At 41.3% G+C, this 27,385-nt stretch overlaps 1 protein-coding gene across 1 annotated transcript in view; it reads left to right on the forward strand.

The window, feature by feature from the left end:
• Positions 1–2,635: 2,635 nt before the first annotated feature.
• The window catches only part of LOC140353892 (BMP/retinoic acid-inducible neural-specific protein 3-like), a 128,158-nt gene continuing 103,408 nt past the window's right edge, over positions 2,636–27,385 (forward strand). The window contains 2 exon segments of the mRNA XM_072438664.1: positions 2,636–2,723; positions 2,726–2,841. Coding sequence (XP_072294765.1) covers positions 2,703–2,723; positions 2,726–2,841 — 137 coding nt within the window. The 5' untranslated portion in view covers positions 2,636–2,702.

Genomic DNA, 27,385 nt, shown 5'->3' on the forward strand with positions numbered 1-27,385 from the left:
TGGTAGTAGTGTGGCGGTAGTTTGTGGTGCAGTAGTGTGGCAGTAGTGTGGCAGCACTGTGGTAGTAGTGTGGCGGTAGTTTGTGGTGCAGTAGTGTGGCAGTAGTGTGGCGGTAGTGTGGCGGTAGTGTTTGGTGACCTTTATGGATGCAGCAAACTTGGGGTGATCATCACAATTTAGTCAGAAACAGTTCAAGTCAGTAGTTTGTCTGTACACATAAAAAACTAAACATGTGCAAGAGCTGGTCTCCATTGCAGCACATTATCCTCCTGAGCTAAACAAACTATGACTTGTCTCTCAAAGCTAGTTTTGAAGTCACTTGTTTCGAACTTGGTGCTGCTGTTGCTTTGTGTCTCCTCGTGTCTCCTCACTTCTAATACAAAAATACCATTAGTTTCTCTTTGCTCAGATGATTCTTGCACAACGTCCATCACACAAGAGCCTTCACATGCAAAAGTATTGAAGTTAAAAGCCTAACTGAACGGGCCTAAGTGTCTATAATTGCCCCTCAGGATCCTGTTAATCGCGCTGTGATTGTAACAAACGTGGCGGCGTATTGATGTGGCGAGACCTTAATAATTTAGCGCAGAAATGTAAAGACAGATGAGGCTCATTTAAAGAGGCGTGAACAGCCGCGCACGCAGCGGTGGCCAGTTCTCAGGCTAAACAACAAAACGATTCATCTTTATTCTTCCAGTTTTGCCACATTCCCATTGTCCTCGTGTATTTCCCAACGTGCACCAGAGCAGCAGTCAGCCGATGAGCGAAGACGAGCTCCGGGGTGAATCGTGTGTTCAGGAACTATTTTCTTCGACAGAGTTCCGCGTGGGCGTCTGCGGGCCATACGCACACACACACACACACAAAGACACACACACACACACACACACACACACACACATTATTTTTTTGGATCCTTACCAAAATAATGGGAAGTTTGAAGTGAAGAGTAACCTTGACTGCCAGGAAGGCGCCAGCACATGCATCCCACATCAATATTTAGGGCGGATAACACAAAAGTACCGTAAAACAAGGCAGTGTATTCTGGTTCGTATAAAAAAAGAAAGAAAAAAGGGTTTTCTTGTCAAGCATATTTAAATATTTCTTTTGTCTTTTTCTCTCAAGTGTGCAGAGTGCAGTTTATGACTTTTCTGATTACCTCTGCAGTCAGACAAGCAAAGACATGTTTTATTTTTGTTTTTCCACCCTCTTTGCAATGAGAATGGAAATATATCAGGTTACTGGATGTGATGTTTATTTTATTTTAGTTTAATTGACTTTCTAGCTCATATTTTTTGCCTTCCACAGCCCAACACGGCACAAAATGTCTTCTCTAAATTACAGATTGTTTTAGAATGACGTTGTGCTTCATTTCTTTGTATTTTTAACAAAAACAATTAAAATGTCCTGTGGTGTGACTAGATTTTTTTGTCCCTTGTGTCAGAGTTAGTGTCTCTACTAAAATTACACTCCACTACTTTAAATCTAGAAACTATTAGATATAAGTTTAATGCTTGATTCAAAGTGTGTGAGTGACGTGAAATTAAATAATTAAAAAGGCAGTTACAGGACAGGCTCTGGGGTTCAAGGTTTAAGTTTCAGATCAAATAAAATCCTACTTTTCTGATAAAAAATCATAAAAATCATAAAAAAATAATAACAATAGCGCCAGTTTGATGACCTGCGGTGTAGGACTGCACGGCCCTGTCCGATAGAACCTACAGGCCAAAAAAATCAATAATCAATAATAATTGTCACTTAATTTAGTAATTGAATAATCATTAATAAGTTCCAAAAAATGCCATGAGCTGAGAAAAATGTGTAATCACTAAAATGTAGCCATAATTGCTTGAAAATTTCCTTGAAACTGTGTTTATTTGTTGAAAACCCATGTAGAACTGATTTGAAATTGTACCACAAATGAATAATATCTATGCCTTTCATCATAATGTATGGATGTAAAGTGTGAATTGAAAGTGTAAGCATTTATTTACAATTTCAGGGTCAGAGTCTGTAGCTCCATTCTGGCCGGAGGGTTTACAGATGGGTCTGATCTTGATGCTAACTTGCTTGGGATCCAGAATACACACTGTACTTCTTCAATACTTTATGAAGAGTGAGTCTGGTCACCACTCGGGCCAAACTCAAACAGAACCGTGCAATCCGCTTTGTTTATTTCAGTGACACTCTAGACGCTCGTTGGTCACTGGTCAACCATAACCCTATCAAATTGAACAAAATCTCTAAAGATTTTAGGTCTTCACTCTTTGATTCTACAGAAACACTGAGACCCTGATTTGTATTGCCAAATCCAGCCAGTCTGAACTCTCAGAGATGAAAAGACATATCGATGTTTAAAAGAACATTCAGAGAGTTATCATCCTGGACTTTCGTTAACACCCATGTTCTCTGTGTTCTCAGGTGTTCGGGGGAGCTCGGTGAGGCTGTGACCATGCCACAAGTCCACCGGTCATTCAAAAGGAGGATGCAGACCGTGTCCAGGACCATCTGAACCGCCCCCTTCACCTTTCACCCTTCACCTCCCTCCTCTCTAATGGCTCTATGGGGAGTACTCAGGCTCGCCCTCCACTGCTGGATCTGCCTGGGCTTTGTGGACTCTCTCACCACCGGCAGCAGTACCAGCGGGAGCAGTAGTAGTAGTAGTAGTGGTGGTGGAAGTAGTAGTAGTAGTAGCAATATTGATGGACCACCTCTCGACCAACCCGGGGGCCCGTTGGACTGGCTCCTGTCAGATAAGGGGCCCTTCCATCACTCGCAGGAGTATATCGACTTTGTGGATAAAAACCGTCAAGGATTCTCGACCAGATACAAGATTTACAGGTGAGTCCCACCACCCGATTCGCTTGTGGAACTATTGTATGTTGGCGTTTGTGAAATGATGATGAGATCAGCGGTTCAAACTTCTCGTTCATGGCATATTGGTTAGAATGGGCTTGGCCTAAATGCTAGCAGTGTTTACCTCTGCTGAGAATAATGCTCTGTTCACTGCTGCTGATTGACTTAAAGTGGACATATGCATTCGTACGGCTTTATTTTGGATTTAGGTCAGATTGGGATTAATAATTCACATTCTCAAACATAAATAATTTCTACATTTGGAAAACACACTTTCCAAACTGCACACCTGTTTCTAATGAAGGACTAAACAGTGAAAAGATGAATAAATAAAGCCGTTATGCAATGTGAATGCTATGCTTATAGAGCCATGTTTTTGTTGTCAGTTATTTTATGATGGTTTATGGACTTAAAAACAGCACGGAAGAAGTCTGGATTTGTATTTCTGATGCAAGAATCCAGGGAAAACTCAAAGTGATTCATGAGGCTCAGAGAAAACGAGCTCGTAAACTGGATCAGCACGAATGAAGCAAAACAGAACCCAGCGTTTGCGATGAGGGAACAATGTTATGATATGGGTAAGTTCTCAAAAAAGTGCATTTTACATAATATATGTTCTGTAAGACTGTAAGTATTTTCATAAATTGTTGTTCATGTCGCTCAAGTCCTATTTAACCTCAATTTCTGAACTGCAATGTAAATGGCTTGTTGCATCACAGGTCTAAATCTGGACTTCTCAAACTCTGCTGTTCACAAAGACCACATGACTCTAAAGCCGTACCTTTTCTTAAGGGCTCCCATTGCATGTTGATTGTTCATTTCATTCCCTAATGCAGACATCATTTTAAAATGTGACCAGACTGACCAAAAGAAAGCAAAATATGTCCACTTTAAATGGGCACTAGATATGATTTTATGAGGATAGTTCATATCATACTGTGGAACATTCCAGGCAAAGAAATAGAAAAAATAAAATAAAATAAGAAAAACATTGTATGAGACAAGCAACCCGAACACTTACATTCGACCAAAAGGTTCCAGGAGGAACCGGTGCCACTTCCGGGTTTCCTGGTTATAATTATCCGCGTCAATGAGCAAACACAGCACAAACAACAAGTGCAACACAAACAAATGGCGCAAACAGTACGTTTTATCGTAGTTCTGTCATGTTTAAACAAATCGCAGTGCATCACCATACCTGTAAACAGAAGAGATGAAGAAACAGCGGCTCCAGAGCTGCTTCTATCCACTGGAAAATACCGTCTTCAGTGCAGAGCCGTGTAACAAAGGTCTGTGTGTTTTGCTTCATAATAAATCCGTATCCAGTCACAGTCTGAAGCCAAACTGATAATAAGATCCAAACGTTGCCATCATCATCACTCTTGGTCCAGGTAAGTGCAAATCCAGCAAGGATCGCCTCCGTGTAACGATGTGGCTAGAGTCCGCATCAAGTTGCTTGGAAAAAAAGAAAAATAAGATTACATTTTGGCCATAATCTTCCTCCTCCGCCAGCGAAGCAATCACATAGTAAAAGCGTAAATGTGTCAAAATCATGGGCTGTGATGTGCTCACGGTGACGCTTAACTGCATGAGAGTACACATGCTGTGATCGTGTTCATTTATTTGTTGTTTCTGAAAAGACATCATCCAATTTTGTTTTAAAATACGATTTAAACCCCAATTTTAACAAAAAACTACACATCCAGGAACTGCTATTGAAAAGCAGGCATCGGACAGGTATTGAAAACAAAAAGGAATGGTACCAGCCCAGGGGAAAATATAGTTGATCATTGTTGATGTTTTCTCATATGCTGATTCCCTGCAGTCCTTCCAAATCCAGTGTCAAGTCTTTGACTGAATAAATGTTGCAGTGAATGCTCTGTCTTTGTCTGTCAGTACTGGCTCTTACAGTCAGCTTTTAATAAGAAAGCCCTATACAATCTGCCTATATGAGAGTGTCTCCATGGTGATAGCTTTAAGAACATTTTCATTTCCATATGGGGCCTTCAAACAAAATTCCGCTTAAAAACAAGTGAGTGGAATTTGCACATGTTACTGTAGCAGAGTGGATTTATCCTGCCTCCCGTCTCTCACTGTGCACACTGCGATTAGCTGTGGCTTCGACCAGCGTTTGTCTGAGCAAATATCAGGCTCTAAGCTCCATGTGAAAAGTCTCTGAACTTGTACTAGTTAGCACTACATGCTAGCTGTGTTTTTGTACTTAGTACTTAGTAAATGAAAGGAAATGAGGAGATATAGTCCTTTCATGGCTGAGCACTTCTGCCGTTACTTTGAGGAGCGCTTGGGGTTACTCTTGTTCACATGTTTGTGTTTACCCCTGGTCACATGTTTGCGTTGACTGCTGGTCATATGTTTGTGTTAACTGTTGTGTTTACTCCTGGTCACATGTTGGTGTTTACCTCTGGTCACGTGTTTGTGTTTACCCCAGGTCACATGTTGGTGTTTACCTCTGGTCACATGTTTGTGTTTACCCCTGGTCACGTGTTTGTGTTTACCCCTGGTCACATGTTTGTGTTTACCCCTGGTCACATGTTTGTGTTTACCCCTGGTCACATGTTTGTGTTTAACCTTGGTCACATGTTTGTGTTTACCCCTGGCCACGTGTTTGTGTTTACCCCTGGTCACATGTTTGTGTTTACCCTTGGTCACATGTTTGTGTTTACCCCTGGTCACGTGTTTGTGTTTACCCCTGGTCACGTGTTTGTGTTTACCCCTGGTCACATGTTTGTGTTTACCCCTGGTCACGTGTTTGTGTTTACCCCTAGTCACATGTTTGTGTTTACCCCTGGTCACATGTTTGTGTTTACCCCTGGTCACATGTTTGTGTTTACCCCTAGTCACATGTTTGTGTTTACCCCTGGTCACATGTTTGTGTTTACCCCTGGTCACATGTTTGTGTTTACCCCTGGTCACGTGTTTGTGTTTACCCCTGGTCACATGTTTGTGTTTACCCCTGGTCACATGTTTGCGTTTACCCCAGGTCATGTGTTTGTGTTTACCTCTGGTCACGTGTTTGTGTTTACCCCTGGTCACATGTTTGTGTTTACCCCTGGTCACATGTTTGTATTTACCCCTGGTCACGTGTTTGTGTTTACCCCTGATCACATGTTTGTGTTTACCCCTGGTCACATGTTTGTGTTTACCCCTGGTCACATGTTTGTGTTTACCCCTGGTCACATGTTTGTGTTTACCCCAGGTCACGTGTTTGTGTTTACCTCTGGTCACATGTTTGTGTTTACCCCTGGTCACATGTTTGTGTTTACCCCTGGTCACATGTTTGTGTTTACCTCTGGTCACGTGTTTGTGTTTACCCCTGGTCACATGTTTGTGTTTACCCCAGGTCACGTGTTTGTGTTTACCTCTGGTCACGTGTTTGTGTTTACCCCTGGTCACATGTTTGTATTTACCCCTGGTCACATGTTTGTGTTTACCCCTGGTCACATGTTTGTGTTTACCCCTGGTCACATGTTTGTGTTTACCCCTGGTCACGTGTTTGTGTTTACCCCTGGTCACATGTTTGTGTTTACCCTTGGTCACATGTTTGTGTTTACCCTTGGTCACATGTTTGTGTTTACCTCTGGTCACATGTTTGTATTTCCCCCTGGTCACATGTTTGTGTTTACCCCTGGTCACATGTTTGTGTTTACCCCAGGTCACGTGTTTGTGTTTACCTCTGGTCACGTGTTTGTGTTTACCCCAGGTCACGTGTTTGTGTTTACCTCTGGTCACGTGTTTGTGTTTACCCCTGGTCACATGTTTGTGTTTACCCCTGGTCACATGTTTATGTTTACTGTGGCAGGTGTGGGAGGGGCTGTTTGTCCAGGACCTGCAGCTTCCTCATGGAGAGGGAGGAGGGCCGGGGCAGATGAGGCACTGACTCTGCCACACGCCGTTACCGCCACAGATTGGCTTGTAGACCTGTCGATTAAAACGCACTTTGCTCATCATTGAGACGGACTAAAGTTGAGATCGTGACCATTCCTTAGATTTGAGGCACAGCTCTATAGACATGCGTGATATAAATCGCAGCTCATCCTTGGACAGGAAACAGTTCAAAATGTAATCGTTGTCTCCTGACCCACCCATGAACCATGTTTCTGAGCCACAACTCAAGCTTTTCCCTTCGATCAGAAATCTTTCATCGCAGATGCTGAAATCATGCACCCAAGTCTAGACTCCTGTCGTCTGAGTGGAATGTGAACGTTCTCCCTGTGTGAGGCCTCATCTATGTTCAATGATACACATGGAGGCTCTGTCCCTATAACAAGCTGCAAAACACACATTTTCTTGACTATTTTTTCAAAAAATCTGCTTTCTCGTTGCTCCTTTTCTTCTGTTTTGGTCAAGTCTCTAACTCTCTCTGTTTACCTCTAAAAATGGAGCGTAAATGACCCGTAACTGTGGCAGAATGTTTATCCTGATTCCTCCGCTCAGTAAGGAGGTCGAGGGTTAGACTCTTGATCCCTCCGAATGAGGCGTAATACATGATTAATTCATTTAAAACCTCTTAAAAAATAAGTACATATTTATTACAATCTGAAACCACTTTTATGTATATCAAGATGCACAATTTGGGTTGGTCTGGCCCAAGCCTCAGCCGACCCTCGTTAAGTCTCTCCATTAAATTTCTATGGCAGCTCATGAAAAACCTGTGAAAGCGCTGAGGCAGGTAGAACGGCCGCTCTGAGAAAAGAGTCCGCTTTTATTTGTCTCATCAGCAAAAGATCAGGTAAGTGAGATTAGAGGACACCTCAAGGACTTGGGGAAATGTTAATAGTTATTTTAATGCTCCTTTGCGTCATCTAACTTCTAACTAACTTTTCGTCCTCTTTCGGAAATGTGACTTTTACGATAAGTGACATTAACGGTGCACTTTCTATGCTTGTCTTCATTGTCTAGAATGTTCCACGCCTCTACTACATCTGCACGAGGACTGCACAGTATTAGGAAATATTGAGGTATGCGATGTGGCTGTTAATTACTGTGATATCGAAATTACTGCAACGACTGTTTTTGAATACTTTTCACACAATATTTGTAGTTGTATTGAAACTATGCCTTAATTTACTGGTCAGTTGCCACAAAACAAACAAATAAACATTGACCAAGTCCTACCAAGATTAAACCAATACAAAAATTCAACTTTTCCCATTCAAAAATCCTTCACTAGCAAGGACCACGCAACAACAATGGAATACGAAAGAATGTTTATTGGTAATAGTGATGATGGATCGATGATGGATCGATGATGGATCAATGATGGATCGATGATGGATCAATGATGGATCGATGATGGATCGATGATGGATCGATGATGGATCGATGATGGATCGATGATGATCAATGATGGATCAATGATGGATCGATGATAGTTGGCTGGGTAGAGACTCAGAATGGGGGCTCTGTCTTGAGTAATCAGCCCAGCCGATTCAGAACCCCCAAAGATGATTTAAAATGACGGAAGATGATCTGGATCTCGACGTAAGCCTGGCTGAGATAATGTTACTGAGTGGCACGAGGGAAGAGGATAGTCAAGGATTCTCTGAAGAGTAGCTGGATGGAATCTAAGGCAGTCTGTCCATTACTGAGATGAGGATTAATACTGGTGAATTTGGATAGAGTTTTACTGTTTCTGGGTCGTTGACGGAAGTACATGGGTGTGAATAAGGTGCGAGAGTGATAGGATTTGAACGAGCATTTGTTAAAACTGGATTTTGTGGTGGACACGCCTTGGGGAGAGCGAAATACTTACATGGATGTAGGAGTTGACGAGCTGCAGATAGTAATGAAGTCAAAATGTTCGATGAATGAGGGAACTTAATTGAGAGCTGAATGAGATTGAGAATGAGTGGAATGAAAGATAAGAGGGTAGTCCGATTTATATGGTCCCTGAAGATCCAAGAGGAGGAATTGAGGTGTTCGTCGAAGTTCGGTGTAGACCGTCGGATTTGGGACTGTGAATTGAGAGTAGGAGTTGGTCGATTACGGTGACTTGAGTATAGGCAATGCGGGTGATGGATTGATAATAGAGTATTATGAGGTGCCGCGTAGTAGGATATCCCTTATTGATCTACTAGAGAGGTGTTGAATAAGTCCCTTCTGATTGATCAAACCCGCAAAGAATGTCCGGAACGATAGTGGGGTATAATTCTGTAGGATGATGTGAATGCCTGGTAGAGGAGACTAAGTGCTAGAGGACGTATGGCAGCTGGAATGGGTTGGAAGGGGCTGGAGTGCGCTGAGCGGTCTTTGATGCATCAATTGATGCACGATAGATTGAGGTGTACACTGAGAGATGTTTCTTCTGAGAAAGAAAGAGGGAATGTGAGATCTTTGAGGATCCTGATGAGGACGCAGCGTAGGCTCCAGAAGGATGTGGGATGAATGGGGAAGGGGTCGAATGGTTGAGGGCGTTGTAGAGTGGGATGAGTGATGACTGGAGGGAGATTCGAAAGAGATCGAATGGAGAACGGACTCAGGTGCAAGAAGAGGGTCGAAGGAGAGACTGTCGGGAACCGGAGGGGCGTATCCCGGTGGTTCTGAGAGAGGGGCGAAAGTCGCATTATAAAAGTACAGATACTTTTTACGAAAGTGGCCTCGGTCGGATTTGTAATGATTTGACACCCCAGACCTCGGCCCTCCGAAAAATCTGTTCCTCTAGAAAATATAATAGCTTGTTTTACATCGTGGAAGTAAAATATATTCAAAGTTGCATGTTGGAATGAATGAAAAGATAATACATGAATTTCTTGGATCGATTTCTCTTATATTTTATTTTGATTACAGTCACATTAAAACTTTTACCATCCATATCAGAGCACAACACTAGCATCCCTGGCGCAGACGTATATGCTGAGTAGACAGTGTGGGACAAATATAAAAATGTTGCTTGTGACTTAAGGCATAATTGAATGCAAAGTTGTGCTGCGTCGTCAGCAAATGCTCTTCGCTCCGGTGTCGTTAAAACAGCAACTAATGGAGGACGACTGGACTAAAAGAAGTGTACTGAAGTCAAATGTTTAGGTATCTTCTTGAATAATTGTCATTGTGGATTTTTTTTGTACTTTTACTTCTCTACATTTGAGAGCAATCTGTTCTTTCTACTCCACGTTTTTACTGGACTGAAAAGTAATGTACATTTCTTGATGGTTTGAGGTAAGTGTGAGAAAACAAAACTATATAAATACAAATGACCGGGGAAATTAATAAAACAATTCAGTTTGACCAAAAATCAATGCAATTCTTCATCAAGATCAGTACATTCGACGCTTTAACAGTTCTCAAATGTGAAATACTTTTCCTTTTTACCCGTTAAGTACATTTTGACAGGGTACTTCAATACATTTACTTAAGTAGATTTTGAATGTGATATTTTTAATTTTACCTGAGTAATTTTGTATCTGTTCTTTTACAAGTAACAAAATAGATCATCGTGGTAGCATTTAGCCCAACGCTACCGTTAGCATTCTTGGCTATTGTTGATAAATGCTGCTTTCATGTGGTCAATATAATCACCAAGTTCGCTTTTTAACAGCTTGTATAGAGCTAACCAATAAGATGTGCTGTTGTTAGCCTTCCTAAAAGCTAACATTAAGCATTTAAACATTTTGGAAAACATCCCACCATTTTAACTTTCTATTTGAGTTCCCAGACTCCATCCGCAGATCCACTGTCCAGATGACAACAACTGAATCTTTTTCTAGCATTAGCTAGCAAACGTTACATAGGTGATTAAACACACTTTCTTGCGCATATCTGCTGCTTTTACTCCCAGTAAATCCCTAAATGTATGTGTCATGTTTAGTTTAAGTGCTGAAATGAATAACATAAATTGACAAATCAGCTGATTTTGTGATGTCAAATGTAGAAATCTCGCTCTCATCCCCCATTTCACACTCCTTTCCTGTCAAAGCCTTCAAGACAAATTATTCTTTAAAAAAAATAAAAAAATAAAAACATACGTTGAAAGTTGGTTACATTTTGTGTTTTGACTAAATCCAGTTATTCAATCAGAAAGCAGAATGCGCTCCTCACTCTGAGTTGCCAGATCACAGAGAATGACACCATGATTCAGTTGTTTTTACCAGTATTTGTGCATGATACAGATATGACTCCTCCCACTCATGTGTCCAGATCTCCGGCTGGTTCCTTGTCCTGTCTGCTGCTGCTGTGCCTCACGCGTGTATTCTTCTTGTTAGCATGTTGCGTGTGTCTGCTGGAGTCTCAGGAGGGATGGTGAGCGTCTGAACCTGTGAACATGTGGACGTGTTATGACAGTGTGCGCTGTGTGCATTGGCTGCGTGTCATGAATCATATCCGTCGTCATTTAGACTGTAGCTTCCCCTGAAGACACGGCGCAGTGGGAGAGACATTAGAGTTGCTCATAGGGCGCTGAATGTCTTTTTGTTGGATGAAAAATGTGTGGAATTATTTCTGATCTCCCAATTGTGGATGATGTTACAATATCTAATTTTAGCATTAGTGTTGTGAGAAGAAACAATTGATTATTCGCGGACGATTACTGACACCATGACCAAACGGCAATGAAATCTTTCTTTTTCTCTTTTACATTGTTTGATGCCTTCTTCTCTAGTATGTGAGCAGCTTTATGCAATCAAACTTTCTGTGACAGAAACAGATAGATTGAATAGAAATTTTGGTTTCTGAAATTATCTCCCTTATTTTTTCTTACTTAAATCACACTTATCATTTCACTGAAGCTTGGGATGTCTTGTACAGCCGGCCGCAGAGTTGTGAGTTTGAATCCCGGCTCCGACACTATACTGCATGTCCTCCCTTTTCTCTCATCCCCATTTCACACTAATAAGAATTTTTTTTGAGATAGTTTTTTTTTAGATAGTTTGAGCTTCATTCATGCTTGATTAATTAAGTCTGTTTACACAATTCTTTCCCTAACAAAAACCCTTGGCTTCAAATCCAAGATTCGTGACGTCAAATGTAGAGCTCTCCATACTCATCCTCAGCATTTCCTGCGCGCTCACAGCATGGGGGGCCAGCTAGCTTTTGTTTATTTCCCCATGCAAATTCCCTCTATTGCCAGTAGTTGGAGTGCTAACACCAAATCTCAATGAGAAAATCACACGCCCTTTTGTAAGTTCTAAAACATGACATGCCAAAGCAGAGCACGTTTAAATAATAATGCAGAATATGTGTCGTTAAACGATCAATGCGTAACATCCATCCGGACAAAGGTATAACATCAACAGAGTTACGCAGTGCACTTTTAGATGTCGAGACTTTCCCTTCCTCGCTCACATCCACGGCCTGTAACTCAGTGAAGCGTAGGTGAAAAACATCCTTAAAGTGGTGATATTTCCCATGCGCCGTGAAGGCAGCAGTGAGATTAATGGTCTTATCATGCGGCCCGTGCAGTGATTAGTGAGTGCTTAGTCCCTATTACTTTACATTACCTAGCTCTCCATCTGCGTTTGGAGTCGGTGTCCGTCGGCCCCTGCGCATCACCGCGGCACGGCTGATTAAAACAGATGGATATTAAGAGGGAAGACTAACCCTGCAGAGTAAATAGGCTGTGAATCTGCCCAAATGGAATGCACTTGGATGTTGTCCCGTTCGATTTGAGAGGCCGGCCTGACGCAGACAGGAGGGACGAGGTGGGAAGGGATCGCTGGAGGTTTGAAGGTTGTAGAGTAAGAGAAATGTTTGGAATTCATTGCGAGGTATTTGCAAGTAAATTAAATATTTGAAAGAAAAGTCAAATTGATTCTATGTTTTTTCAAGTGTTTTTCTGGCATTAATTAATTATCTATAGCATAGCAGGAAATAAATACATTTTAATTATTTGACTTACTTCGTACTGGGTTAGGGCTCAGAGCGAGAGTATGTTATAACCATAGATGCTTTATTAGGGTTGTATGTTTATTGTATTCTACGTACTACTTGTTCTTTTGGCCACATGAGAACTCAGTCCATTTGTGTGTGTGTGTGTGTGTTTGAGTTTGGTGTGTTTGTCACTGTCTCGAGGTCCCTAAACTCTAGTACCAAAGTGTCAAATATCTGCTTCGAAGTTCGCTGAACAGTTAACATTTCAGTTTTGCCTGAGATCCATTTCTAAAGAAAGCAATAAGATCTGCAGCAAGTCCACAGACCATTTAGAACGCTCCGGAGTGGATGGTCCGTAAAGAGAGAGAACAGTTTGAAGTTTGGTTCACCATAACAATGTCCACTGAGTCCAGACATAGACCTGAATAGCTTGATTCTGTTTTCGTCGTCCATAGTGACGCTCCTGACCCAACACAGGCCAGCGTAAAAAAAAACACTGGCCACAATGCTCTGATAGAACACAAAAATATCAAAGTATTTATTGGACAGGACAGCGCAGCAACATTACAATCCCAAGTATATCATTTATAACACATTAGGCCAAGTCTTTATTTCCAGGCGATTAGATTTGCATTAGAGCTCCCCCTGCTGACCACAAAAGTTATGAACTATGATAAAAACCTTGTTGTAATTTGCCAACACCTCCATGTGCTCATTTTGCTAGTAAAGCAACAGTCTGGGGAAAGTTGAAACAGAGAGATTTATGAGGCCTTTATGATGCAGGTTTTATTCATAACAGTTAATGAAAAAAGTGTGAATTAAGCAAAATACAACCCTAGGTGTGTTTTCAATTATAATATTACATAGTTAAAAGCTAAACACACATTTAAATAATACTTTTTAAAAAAGGAAATTGAGCATAATATGTGTCCTTTAAAACTGATTGAACAAATGTCACCTTCAGAAAAACACGACGACAAATAAACTCAAAGGATGTCACGCATAACAAATGGATTGTGTTTTATTTTGCGTGTGAAGTTGTATTTTTGTCTTGGGTGTGGAACAGCAGCTGGCAAGGGCTGATTAAAATGCAGGAGGAAATGTGAAACTGGCTGAATGATTCTCTCGCTGCGCTGTGGCCCCGACAGTTTAGAGGACACCTTAAATTTTCAATCAGGCTGCGACTCTTTTGTGGCAACAGGAGAAAAACACGGCGGGTTCTGGAGAGTGGGACCGCGGCTCTTTTGAAGGGAAATAGCAGACACTTTGACTTTGGGAAGTGCAGATTGCATTGAGAGAAAGAAAAGAAAAGAAATCATTCAGGCACAGGCGAGTACTGTCTCAAAGGCTGCTGGGAAAGTGACAAAGTACATGACGGTGAAAAAAAAGTCAAAATAATGCTGCTCCTATAATGGACTTGTCATATTGTTGTGTCTCTTTATTGTCTTTGTAGGAAAATGTGAGCAATTGGCCCACCGTACATTTGAAAACTTGACACATTCACTCATGTTGGCATTTATGGGCTAAAAATGTTGTTTTATTGTATTTTTGAAAGTCTTTGCATAACTTTTGGGCATTGTTTCCATTGTATTCATGTAGGTTTTGGCTCCTTTAGTTAGTTGCTTAGTCAGTGAGTCGTGACAAATTATATTTTAGTGTGTGACAAACCATTTTTATATGGCTCTTAAAGGGAACTTATTACGCAAAACTGTAATGAGCTTTTAAACAGTGTAACTGAGGCTCAATTCCCATTTTCACCTACACCATATGCCCGCCCACCCCCCCTGTACTTAGTTGTGATTATTTTAAAAATGAAGATTGAGTGACGCATGTAGAGTTCTAAAATGTCACATAACACAGAAATGACAATCTGCTGCTTGTTATAGTGAAATGTCACTACGAAGTGGCGGGGGATGTCTTTGGACCTGCTTATATTACTGAGCCTTTTTAGGTCTACATTATGTTCTAGTTCAATAATAAGTATCTGAAAAACGGCATGATATGTCTCCTTTAAACTAGAGTTGGGTTGAAATAATCGATTTTCCGATTTTTAATCAATTCACATATTAATGACCGATTATCGATTCGTACGTCCAAAGATCGATTTTTTTTTATTTTTAAATTAAAATCATTTTCTACATTTCCCTCAGTGAATTTTAATCTACCTTCAAGAAAGATAATTCAGGACTCCTGGATTCTCTTTCTTGAAGGTAGATTGACCCTTAACCTTTCATCAGTCTTCCATCAGTAACTACAATACTCTGTTTAATATTGATATAATACTAGTTTGAATATGTTGCTTCTCTACACAGTCATGAAGTGAAGGAAACGGTTCAAATACATTTTTCATTTTTAATAACATTAACCCCCGGATCCAATCGAAATCGGATCGAATCGGATGGAATCTGAGAAAATCGGAAAAAATCGATTTTGAAACGTAAAAATCGGAATCGATTCTTGAAATTTGAATCGAAACCCAGCTCTACTTTAAACCATAGTGTTGAATCCAAGGCATCTGAACATTCTTATTTTTTTAATGTTTAACACAAAAGTAGGTTTTATGATTTTGCGTTTATTGAGTGAAATATTCTTGCAGTTTTACTATGTGTCATGCTTTTCTTTTCTTAGCATGACTTCTGTATGCAGCGATCAGAAGCACAAACTCAGAGACCAGGGCTAAACTCCACTCTGCGGCAATCGAACTCCACAGTGTTGCAGCTGACGACCGACAGATGTGGGCTTTGGATTGATTAAACCATTTGCACAAAGCGTTTGTTTATGTCAGGAGCTGATGTGTCGTTATTTTGAGCAGAGGCTGATGCACACGGCTATTATGCAAGTTATATGACTACACGTCCATTGTTTATCGTGCTCAATGACACTAAACTGTTCGAAGCTGTTCTCCATAAAGAGCAAGTGAAAGTCAGTTTAGACTCAAACTGTGGCAGAAAAGACGTTTGTTTGTTTGTTGGTTTGATGCCAGATTTTTGTTTTGTTTTTTTACATGCCATGGTGACCTTAAAACACAATGAAAATATATTATGAACCAACTGGCAATTACACAATATTTCCTTGAATAACCTTGCATACTTTTCCATCCTCCCAGTTAAAAATAACCAATCATCCACTGTATATTACATACTCATTATGTCTGAGTGAGCGACCAGAGGATAACATCATGAGGCGTTTACATGTGCTTTAATGTGGCATTCACTTTGCGACCAGCCTGTGCAGTTCAGATGAATGACTTCTGATTGACACACACTAATTACCTCAAGTAACTGTATCAGAAAATGTGCTTCGTATACTTCAGCAAAGTGCTCAAATCTGCATTTAAATGACTTCAATTGGAAAGAAATCAAATGTCCTTGATCACAATTAGTGTTCCAATCAATTAAAAAGGTGCAATTAAAAATAAAGGTTTAAATGAAATGGGCATGAGTCTAATCTACATTAGCTTTTAAAAAACAAATCAACAACTGATATAGTCTATAGATACAGTCGGTATCCGAGGGAACGCCCACTAACTCCTTACATTTATTCATTCTAATGTAGAAGATCTGCGCTGTCCCTACTGTTCAACAACTACTGCAAACACCGACTTATATCAACAGTTATATTGTGCCAAATACAGACACAAGACACAAGACAGGGAGGAGAAGAAAGTGGTCCCAGAGCACAAATTTACATACAGTATATCCATGAATGCTAACATTAGCCGCAGGCTAAATGTTGCCACGATGCTAGCACTGCCTGCTGTATTTTAAGCGACAGAACAATCTGTTTAGAGTTCTGGGGTAACGCCCTGTCCACAGCCTCCATAAAGACTCCACTGTGACTGTCTCTGTCAGTAAAGGTTAAAGGTGAACTATGCAGGCCTTTTCCATCATGCTGTCATCAATCTCACTTATTTTGTCTTTTGTCTTTTTTATGTGTGAACAATGTGAAAAATGTAGTTCATTTTCAGAAAATAAAATAATTAGCAGAGAAAGAGCTGTGGCCTCATTTTCATTTCTACAATACTGTATATCTCTATGGAACAGATGTTACTTTATTACATACATCATGATATCACACATTACAATCCCATTACCTGGAATGTTCAGCAGTATGGCTAGAACAAATCTATCTTGCATTTACCTCTGACCTCGCGTCACCTGCTTGTCTCCATGGAGATAGATACATAGGGTTAATGCCATACTGTGGAACATACTAAGCAAAGCAATTAGGACTGAAACAACTTTAAACCAGAAAAGTTACATAATTACGGTTGTCAAAGTCAACATGTTAACTAATGTGATTAATCATAGAAAATATACACATTAATCATGATTAATCACAGTTTGTTTGGACTAAGCACACACTTTTAGATGATGCAGCGAGTGAAAAAGGAAGGTATAGGAGCAAAGCTTATATTACCTGGTTAAATGTATACATAAAATTCATGTGCATGTGCAATTCATAATCAATGAATTCATAATGTAAACGTGTTATTGATCTGATCTTTTTTAATGGATTGACAGAAGTATTCATAATGCCATTGGAATCATGTGTTCCCCTTTAACGTGGGTGGATATAGTTACTTTAATGCACACGGCTGAGTTTAATATAACAGGACAAATGTAAAGATCAAGGACGGAGAAAGAGACTACAAAAGATCTCAGTGTTGGTGCGTTTAGCCGGTCTGTTTGATCCCTTCGCGTGTTCGTCTTAAGCTTCGTACAGACCGGTGCGGCCTATTCGCGCCCGACGCAGAATTTGAGCGCGTGTACATTAGAAAGGTTTACGCACTGGACGCGCGCTCTCGACGCCCGGGCACTACACACAGGCGCGCGTGCGGCGCGCTCGAGCTGTCTGCGCACATGTGCAGTAGAGGTGTTGTCGCATGAGCAGTGGAGTTGTTGTCGTGTGGCCTTTCATTGTGTAAAATGGCGGATATCGAGAGTGTTGTTTTCTCGTTTTTGGTTTTCAAAACTCTCACACGGAGGCGCCGGGCTCGGCGGCGAAGAAGGAAGAAGTGGAGGATTCCACGGGGAATGCGAGGGGAAATACATACGTACGTACGTCACTGGAGCGCCAGCTCTGATTGGCTGCTCCAGCATCTGCTGCAGAGACCTGAACATATCTGAACACGTCGCGCGCTCAAAGCGTTGAGAGCGTAATGCCCCGTTCAGACCGGTGCAGCATAAGCGTCCCGTTTACATTCAAAGTCTATGTAAACGCGCGTCGAGCACCTCCTGCGTTTCTGCTGCGCAATTTCCGCTTATTTGCGGCGTGATCCGGCGTGGAGAATCAGGGGCTATTTAAAGATGAACGTATTTAATTTACCACAATTTAAGATCATAAACAAAAACAAACAAGGACAAGATGAGATAATCCTTTAATAGTCCACACAGTGGGGAAATTTCAGTGTTACAACGCACAAGTAGGTGCAGAAGTAAATAGAACAAAGAACTTAAGAGAAGCTTCTCACTGTTTTATTCATTTAACTTTATCTCATTCTGTGTAAACAACATGACATTTGGGATCAATCTTGAGTGAGCATGTGGTCTTTGCTATAAATATGAAAATCACTTTATCAAAAACACTTCTGTGTTGTGGACGTCCAGTCCTCTGTTGTGGACGTCCAGTCCTCTGTTGTGGACGTCCAGTCCTCTGTTGTGGACGTCCAGTCCTCTGTGTTGTGGACGTCCAGTCCTCTGTGTTGTGGACGTCCAGTCCTCTGTGTTGTGGACGTCCAGTCCTCTGTTGTGGACGTCCAGTCCTCTGTTGTGGACGTCCAGTCCTCTGTTGTGGACACAGCCATGAGAGAGTCCCAGATGACGGCCTGACATCAGGGATGATGGAGGAGACTGGACACAAACCCTGAAGCTGCTGGTGATTGTCCTGTAGAAATCCCCAGTGGCAAGAAATCTGAATAATAAAACAAACAAATAACTATAGAGCCTAAATTTAGTTTACTTGTACTTTCATTAAATATACCACAATCGAATTTTAAATGGTGCAATAGAACAAAATATTAACGCTATGAAAAATATGTTTAATTTTTACTATCTATGTACTTTTCATTGGTTTTATACACAACCACAAGCAGATACACAACAGATACACAGCACATACACAGCACACACACAGCACACACACAGCACATACACAGCACATACACAACACACACACAACACATACACAACACATACACAGCACATACACAGCACATACACAGCACATACACAACACATACACAGCACATACACAACACACACACAACACATACACAGCACATACACAGCACATACACAGCACATACACAACACATACACAGCACATACACAACACACACACAACACATACACAACAGATACACAGCACATACACAGCACATACACAACACATACACAACACATACACAGCACATACACAGCACATACACAGCACATACACAACACACACACAACACATACACAGCACATACACAGCACATACACAACACATACACAGCACATACACAACACACACACAACACATACACAACAGATACACAGCACATACACAGCACATACACAACACATACACAACACATACACAGCACGTACACAACACACACACAACACATACACAACACATACACAACACATACACAACACATACACAGCACATACACAGCAGATACACAGCAGATACACTTTATTATTGCGCTCAGACATGAATATTTGTGTACTGACCTGATGGACAGATGGACAGATGGACAGATGGACAGATGGACAGATGGACAGATGGACAGGCGTCTGTAGTTGTTGTCCTCGCACATGTCCGCGCACCAATGCGGGAAAACAAGTCATCAAACAGGACCCGGGACAAACGAAACTACAGCTGAGAGCGATGTTTATCCAGTCTTGAGGCAAATGATGGTATTGACTCAACTGGGATCACTGGTGGATCCAGACACGCCGCCGAGCGTCTCTGTTTTTGGGCTTTGAAAAGCAAATACGCAAAAGGCACTTTCTCAACTTTGATCCGCCATTAGAGAAGCCAGACTGACCACACCTCCACTGCACTGACCACACCTCCACTGCACTGACCACACCTCCACTGCACTGACCACACCTCCACTGCACTGACCACACCTCCACTGCACTGACCACACCTCCACTGCACTGACCACACCTCCACTGCACTGACCACACCTCCACTGCACTGACCACACCTCCACTGCACTGACCACACCTCCACTGCGTCTGCTTATTATTTTCGGCTCTGCGTCGAGAACGCGGCTTATTTGCGTTTGTCTTCAAATGTACAGGCGTCCAACTTCTGCGTAACGCGTGAATAGGCGTCTGCGGTGTGAACACGGCATTAGAAAACGCACCAATCGCGCCGCAAAAACAAAGAAATGGCGCCGCGGGAAACGCACTACGAGCTCGACGCGCGTTTACTATAGACTTTGAATGTAAAGTGGACGCTTCGGCCGCGGCGGTGTGGACGGGCCTTAAGTAACGAGTGTAATAAGCAATTTGGGACATTCGTTTACTCCTGTCTGACATTGAGCTTCAAATTCCCAGGTTCTACACAGAAATAGGTTTTATTTCACGAATGTACATTTTGTTAGAAGAACTTACAAATGAACAATGTTAGTGAATGTTTATCCCTTTCAGTTTTAATTAATCCATACACATTTAGACGCTGTTTCTTTTAATTTAACAATTTCTCTTAAAACATACCAAATTATGAAATTTCCCCATGTGGAAAGGAATATCTTATCTTATTCAAGAAATAAAAAAGTCACCCATCTTACTTTTAATATCTAACATTTAATAACAACTTCTTTATTAAATAGAGCATTTTGTTTTAAAAAACATCCTCTTTTCTTATCTGTATGAAATATGGGGGCAGATTATTCAACACTGATGAATAATACAGCTTTCTTTAAAGCATTTGTTTTAGGTAATGGCAGAGAGCATTGCATTAGAGTGTCTGGTAGATAAAGTCAGCTGATTTTAAAGGCAGACAGGCTCTTTGGATAACAAAAGCTTTCTTAAAAAAGTGTCCAGTTTGCAGATCATTCTCTGCTCTATTGTCAGCTTTGATGGTCTGGTCTACATCACTTCTACATATTCTCTCAAGGAGCAGTTCAGGGCCAGTCTAGCAGCTCAATTATGTGTGAGTTGAATGTTATTAAGATTCAGCTTGGAAGTAGATGACCAAATTAATGAACAATAGTCTAAATGAGATCAAACCAATGCTTGTTTGACATGTTTAATACATTTTTCAGTTAAGAAGCATCTCCTTTCTCTGATAACAAATACACCTTTACTCATTTTTTTTTTAGATTAAGTTAAGAGGGAGAGCTTGTCATCTAACCAAAACTAAAATGAAATGGTCAGTTTTGGATTTGCTCTTAAAGCATAGATCCCTAAAATCATGCTTTTCATGTAGATGTGTTTTAACTGATTTCCATTAACTCAGTGAAAAAGCAATGTGTTCAATTGTACTTCATTACGGCAGATAAATAAATACTTGGATCATCAGCACACATGGACACGGATGCTTTATCCAGATCCTTTGGCGGATCATTAGTAAATATGACATAGAGAAGTGGCCCCTGACAACTGCCTTGAGGAACACCACATTTTATTTAACATCTGACAGACTTGAACATCACACACAGACAATATCCAACCCACTTAAGAGCCGGTAATTTAAAACTTCTGTGGTGACTTTATGGATGGGAAAGATGAGCTAAAGTCCCAAACCTGTAACACAGGGATATCAAACTCATATTGGGCCGCGGGCCGAATTTGGACGCTCAGGCTGGGTCGCTGGCCGAACATAACGTAAAACGTAAAACATTAAAAAATATAAGAAATAAATAGCTTTATATAGCCTACACTGTTTTTGAAGCAATTACTGGATCGCTTAAAATAAATTACAAACACGTTTGTTCTCATAAACTGAAATGTATTAAGAAAAACAAGTGTCATTTCACCAACACTGAGCTTCAGTTTATGTCATTACAACTTCAGAGTTGATCTACAGAGATAAACATTTAGTCTATTGTTAGATATTGTTAAATAGGTATTTGGAACTTAAAAATATTGTATTTGACTTTATAACAAAATAAACTTCTCAAGATTTAAAAAACCTTTTAAATGTACTAACTAACATTTCCACGTCTGTGTAGTTCTCTGTAGTTCTCTGTAGTTCTCTGTAGTTCTTTGTAGTTCTCTGTAGTTCTTTGTAGTTCTCTGTAGTTCTCTGTAGTTCTTTGTAGTTCTCTGTAGTTCTCTGTAGTTCTCTGTAGTTCTCTGTAGTCCTCTGTAGTTCTTTGTAGTCCTCTGTAGTTCTCTGTAGGTCTCTGTAGGTCTCTGTAGTTCTCTGTAGTTCTCTGTAGGTCTCTGTAGTTCTCTGTAGTTCTCTGTAGTCCTCTGTAGTTCTTTGTAGTCCTCTGTAGTTCTCTGTAGTTCTCTGTAGGTCTCTGTAGTTCTCTGTAGGTCTCTGTAGTTCTCTGTAGTTCTCTGTAGTTCTCTGTAGTTCTCTGTAGTTCTTTGTAGTCCTCTGTAGTTCTCTGTAGTTCTCTGTAGTTCTCTGTAGTTATTTGTAGTTCTCTGTAGTTCTCTGTAGTTCTCTGTAGTTCTCTGTAGTTCTCTGTAGTCCTCTGTAGTTCTCTGTAGTTCTCTGTAGGTCTCTGTAGTTCTCTGTAGTTCTCTGTAGTTATTTGTAGTTCTCTGTAGTTCTCTGTATTTATCTGTAGGTCTCTGTAGTTCTCTGTAGGTCTCTGTAGGTCTCTGTAGTTCTCTGTAGTTCTCTGTAGTTCTTTGTAGTCCTCTGTAGTTCTCTGTAGTTCTCTGTAGGTCTTTGTAGTTCTCTGTAGTTCTCTGTAGGTCTCTGTAGGTCTCTGTAGTTCTCTGTAGTTCTCTGTATTTATCTGTAGTTCTTTGTAGTTCTCTGTAGTTCTCTGTATTTATCTGTAGGTCTCTGTAGTTCTCTGTAGGTCTCTGTAGGTCTCTGTAGTTCTCTGTAGTTCTCTGTAGTTCTCTGTAGTTCTCTTCACACCTGAACTGACTCACCACTAAACACAAACACACGTGGAGCGTTTAAGGAGGTTAAGTTTCCCCTCAGGCCTTGAAAATATAGAATAAGTGCATGAGCCACAGTTTCCATCAAACCAAACTCTTTTGTCAAATCGTGGGCCAAATATTATGTACGACATAAAACAATAAAAAATATAAGAAATAAATAGCTTTCTTACAGCTTAATAATAGTTGTGAGACTGTTGCACAAATGTGCAGCAGGTGAAAGACTGAGTCCATGTTCAGCAGCAGCAGGAACAGGAACATGGACTTTTGATTTATGATGTGAAATGTTCATATCACAGACATGTTTCTGCTCAAACTCAATATGAGCTATTTTCATAGTTTAAGTTTGATCTTAGTGACAAATGATTCATGTAGTGACTCAAATGAGGTCATTGTGTTTGTGTTCAGTCACATTAGTGTGACACAGTCATGTTCAGACTTTATTACACTCTGACCTGTGTTTTTACCTGAGGCTCCTGATCTGTCCAGGTTTTTAGAGGATGTTTTCCTCAGAGCATCATCACAGAAGTTAGTTTTCTTGTTAGCTCCACATTAGCTCCACATTAGCTCCACTTTTAGCACAGCTCTAACATCCACAAAACAGTCTTCTTTCTTTCTTCCACGTGTTTCCTAAAGCCACACGTCTCTGTCCTCGCTCAGACCTCTGCTCTGAGGTACATAAGTGCTGTAAAGTGCGCAAACGCGTCTTACTTCTCTCTGCACTTCTCCCTCGGCAGCACACACGGCAGTGAAGAGCCGCGCGGGGAGGGGCGGCCACCAGCAGCATTGTGGGACGTGTAGTTTTAGCGATAAAACTAACTGTAACCGGATGTAACTACGGTTCTATGAACGAAAAAAAAAATGTAATATGATGTTTGACACCCCTGTTTAACAACTGCTGAATGGAGTAAATAACCTCACTTCACCGACCATTTCATTACACAAACTAGAGCTCTGTTATTAAAATACTGCCTGTATTTCTAACTAAGTTAGCTACTAGAAGCTAAGTGAGCCGAGCCTTAGCAACAAACACAGACTCATATCTAAAAGATGATTTTTAAGTCAGTTTGTTGGTGCTTCTGTTGCTTCACTTCTCCTCTGCACATGCTCAGTTTGGCACAACCTGCAAACATCCAAGATGGACAGGTTTATTCAGCGTGGTTTGAAACTGTGTGGTCCTCTTAGCACATCACCTCTAAATGTGGCGGGAGAAGAAGAACCAAGCTTCTGTAGAGGCCACTAAAAGACACCGTGACTTCCAGCCAAGCTTCAGCAGCAAAAGTGACAGAGAAAGTGGCTTATTTGGATAGATTTCAGAGCAATATTCACACGGTAATTTCACATTTTGATTGCCCTGACCGCATGACACTTTTAAATCTATATCCAGATAGTTTCTTTATTGAAATGTTATAATCAATGGCATCGAAAAGCTGTCTGTCAATGGTGTCAGAGCAGGGCAGGTACAAGAAGCAGCCTTTTATGCATGTTCAAATTCAGATAGAACACAGCTTACCATAAAATAATGTAGAATCTGTTTATAAGCAATAATGTTCTCTGCCAATCTGTTTTTAAAGACATAAAGGATACTGAAAGGCTCACTGGTTCAGCTATAATTCTTGCAGGTGATCTCAACAAGTGGTGCTCCATGGGATCATTGGGAATGATTGCTTTTCTTGTTATGTTATGGTCACTAAAACCCACTGGAACATATCTGACTTTGAACAAAGCTCCACGGAATTAGTTAATATGTGATCTAGACAAGAAGAAGACTGGATTCAACAACTGGACTCACTATTTGATTTAAATCACAAATCTCTGCCATATCGCTCGACCTTTTCCCTAGTACCACCGAACCAATCAATGTTCATATTGCCTAAAAAGTATATTTCTCTGTTTTTATCAGTTACACGTGGTAATATAATGTGTATTTTCTCAAGATACTGAAAAGTAGTACAAGGACGTCTGTAGTAGCAACATCCAACAAAATGGACTTAACACTTCACTTTCTGGAATATTTAAATCCCTTCTAAGTGCAACTGGAAATTGTTCTTGTATATAATAACCTTCCAACTTAATTACGTACTTTCTTAATGTATTATTGTACCCTTGAAGCTGTTTATCATAATTGTGTATCTCATCATTAAGGTGTGTTTCTGTAATAAATAATACTGTTAGGATGGGCAATCTTTAAACCTTTTTTGAAACTGAAACATATGGTTTTTGTTCGTTTTTGCCTTTGTTCAATGTAAATAAAAACAATATTAAATTGGAGGGCAAAGAGTCTGTTAGCTGATGATGGCGTGGTCACCCTTGGCTCTGTTTCCCTCATCAGTTCAGCTCACTTCTTCATTTATATGAACAGAGGTGGATTTGAGGTCCTTTTAGATTCCTTGCTTTGAGCCCCTTCAATTTGGATCGTGTTAGCGTCCAATTTTAACTTTGTACTGAGCATTCCACGCAACTAACTTTCACAGCATTTCTTCCCCTGAATTCCTCTGTGTGGTCAGTTGTTTGTCCAGGCAGTCCAAACGCTGCAGGAGGGACATGTGATCGATGTCTCGCTGAGAGTATTTCAGACTGGTCGCTCTCACAAGTCCATCCATTCTGTTATTCATAAAATCCAGGACCATTTGCATAAAACACTTAATATGCTTCCTGGCAATTCATCACGTCTTTCTTTCCTTCCTTTCAGTGTATCCATAGTTACCATTTCTGGTTCAGTTTCATTTAAGTCAGTTTGATTCTTAAAGGAGCAATGGACGATTTTTCGGCAATTTGAGAACTCAGGTGGAAGTGCGCGTGCCCCTCCCCCGTGCACATGCCCCTTCCCCGTGCACATGCCCCTCCCCCGTGCGCATGCCCCTCCCCCGTGCGCATGCCCCTCCCCCGTGCGCATGCCCCTCCCCCGTGCACATGCCCCTCCCCTGTGCGCATGCCCCTCCCCCGTGCGCATGCCCCTCCCCCGTGCGCATGCCCCTCCCCCGTGCGCATGCCACTCCCCCGTGTGGACTGATACAACACACACGTGCGTTTGTTTATTAGTGCGACGGATCGCATCGCATCTCTCGTCTCCCGTAGATTTCTGTCCACTTCTGCGTCAGCTCGAACTGTCTTTCTCCGTCTTCATTTTGCCCCGTACACTGAGGGAACTATATTATGATAGATCCATGCGCTTAGGCACGCGGAAACGTGGGGACAAACCGCACGCGGCTGCAGGTGAGCGATAGGTGCGTTTTATGATTGATACGTGGCAGGACAAACGATTTATCCACGCCACGAGGAAATATCATAAAAAAATGTGCTGAAAAAAATCGTCCATACCACCTTTAAGTGTAAACCCTGACAAATCCCTTTTCTTGTCATATAGACCATCAGAATACCTCCGCAGTCCCCAACCCTAGTTCAAATTCTTTGCCAGCTTTACATGAGTTCTTACTTATTACTTATCTGTGTTATTTTCCTGTCAAACCTCGCTCTTGTGCCTCATCTGGAGCCTGTTAGCAGTCCTTAAAATGAACAGAAATGTCAGGAAGCCTCGCCGGAGAAAACAAAGTCATAATCATTATCCACAAGTTTAGTGAAAGTTGTGGCAGAGCGCCCCCTGCTGAGCATGTTAATCTGATGAAAAGTAAATGTGTTTGAAAGTTTTGCACGTTGGAGGTAGAAACTGCAGGGGCTCGGGAGCCATGGGAGGTTCTGTTTGTCTCTGTGAGAGAGAGGGGGAGAGAGGGAGTACGAGAGAGAAGAAGAGAGAGTGAAGGAGAGAGAGGAGGGGGAGAAGAAGGAGGAGCGAGACAGAGGGGGTGAGAGAACAAGGAGACAGAGAGGGATAAGCGTAGAGGGAGAGATAGAGAGAGTAAGGGTGAGAGAGAAAGAAAGCGAGAGAGAAAAATGTGGCGAAAGCGAGTCACAGAGGGAAAGATAGAAATAAGAGAGAAGAAGAGGAAAGGAGAAACAAAATAAAGGGAAAACAAGAAAGAGAGAAAATGAGAGAGCGTGATAAAGAAAAAAAACATTAGAGAGAGAGAGAGATGCATCCATCCATTTTCTACCGCTTGTTCCCTTTTGGGGTCGCGGGTGACTGGAGTTCTATCCCAGTGACTTTGGGCCTTAGGCGGGGTACACCCTAGACATGGACATTACAGACATTCACTCTCACATTAATTCTCTTGGAGAGAGAGAGATAAGAAGCTGAATTAATTAAATGGCTAATTTTGAAAGTACAATTGTCATTGGCTCGAGCCTTCCAGAATGGAATGGCCGAGACATTGTTCTTGCCATGGTTTCTTATTAGGCCCGAGCGCCACAAGCTGGCGAGAGGCCTATTAGTCTCGTAAGGCCGTGCGAAGCATGGCTGCGAAAGTGCGCACGTAGTGCGCACGAAATCGAGCGCGAAGCGCTCGCCCACTTCCAAACACTCACTAACGCACTCCTTCACTCACGCACGCCCCGTGCAGACTAATTAGTAGTAGGAAAATGGAACATTACCGTTGTAAACGGTCGAAGCCCGTGCAAAAGTGCGCACTAAACGAGCGCTTTCCCAATGTAAAGCACTCATTTGCGCTAAGTAGCTCACGAACACGTTCCCCATCTCTTGCATGTTCCGTGCATATAAGCATGTAATGCAAAAATTG

The sequence above is a fragment of the Eucyclogobius newberryi genome, unplaced genomic scaffold (assembly GCF_026437365.1).
Source record: "Eucyclogobius newberryi isolate DKJ021-1_F unplaced genomic scaffold, fEucNew1.0.hap1 SCAF_9, whole genome shotgun sequence".
NCBI classification, from domain to species: Eukaryota; Metazoa; Chordata; class Actinopteri; order Gobiiformes; family Gobiidae; genus Eucyclogobius; species Eucyclogobius newberryi.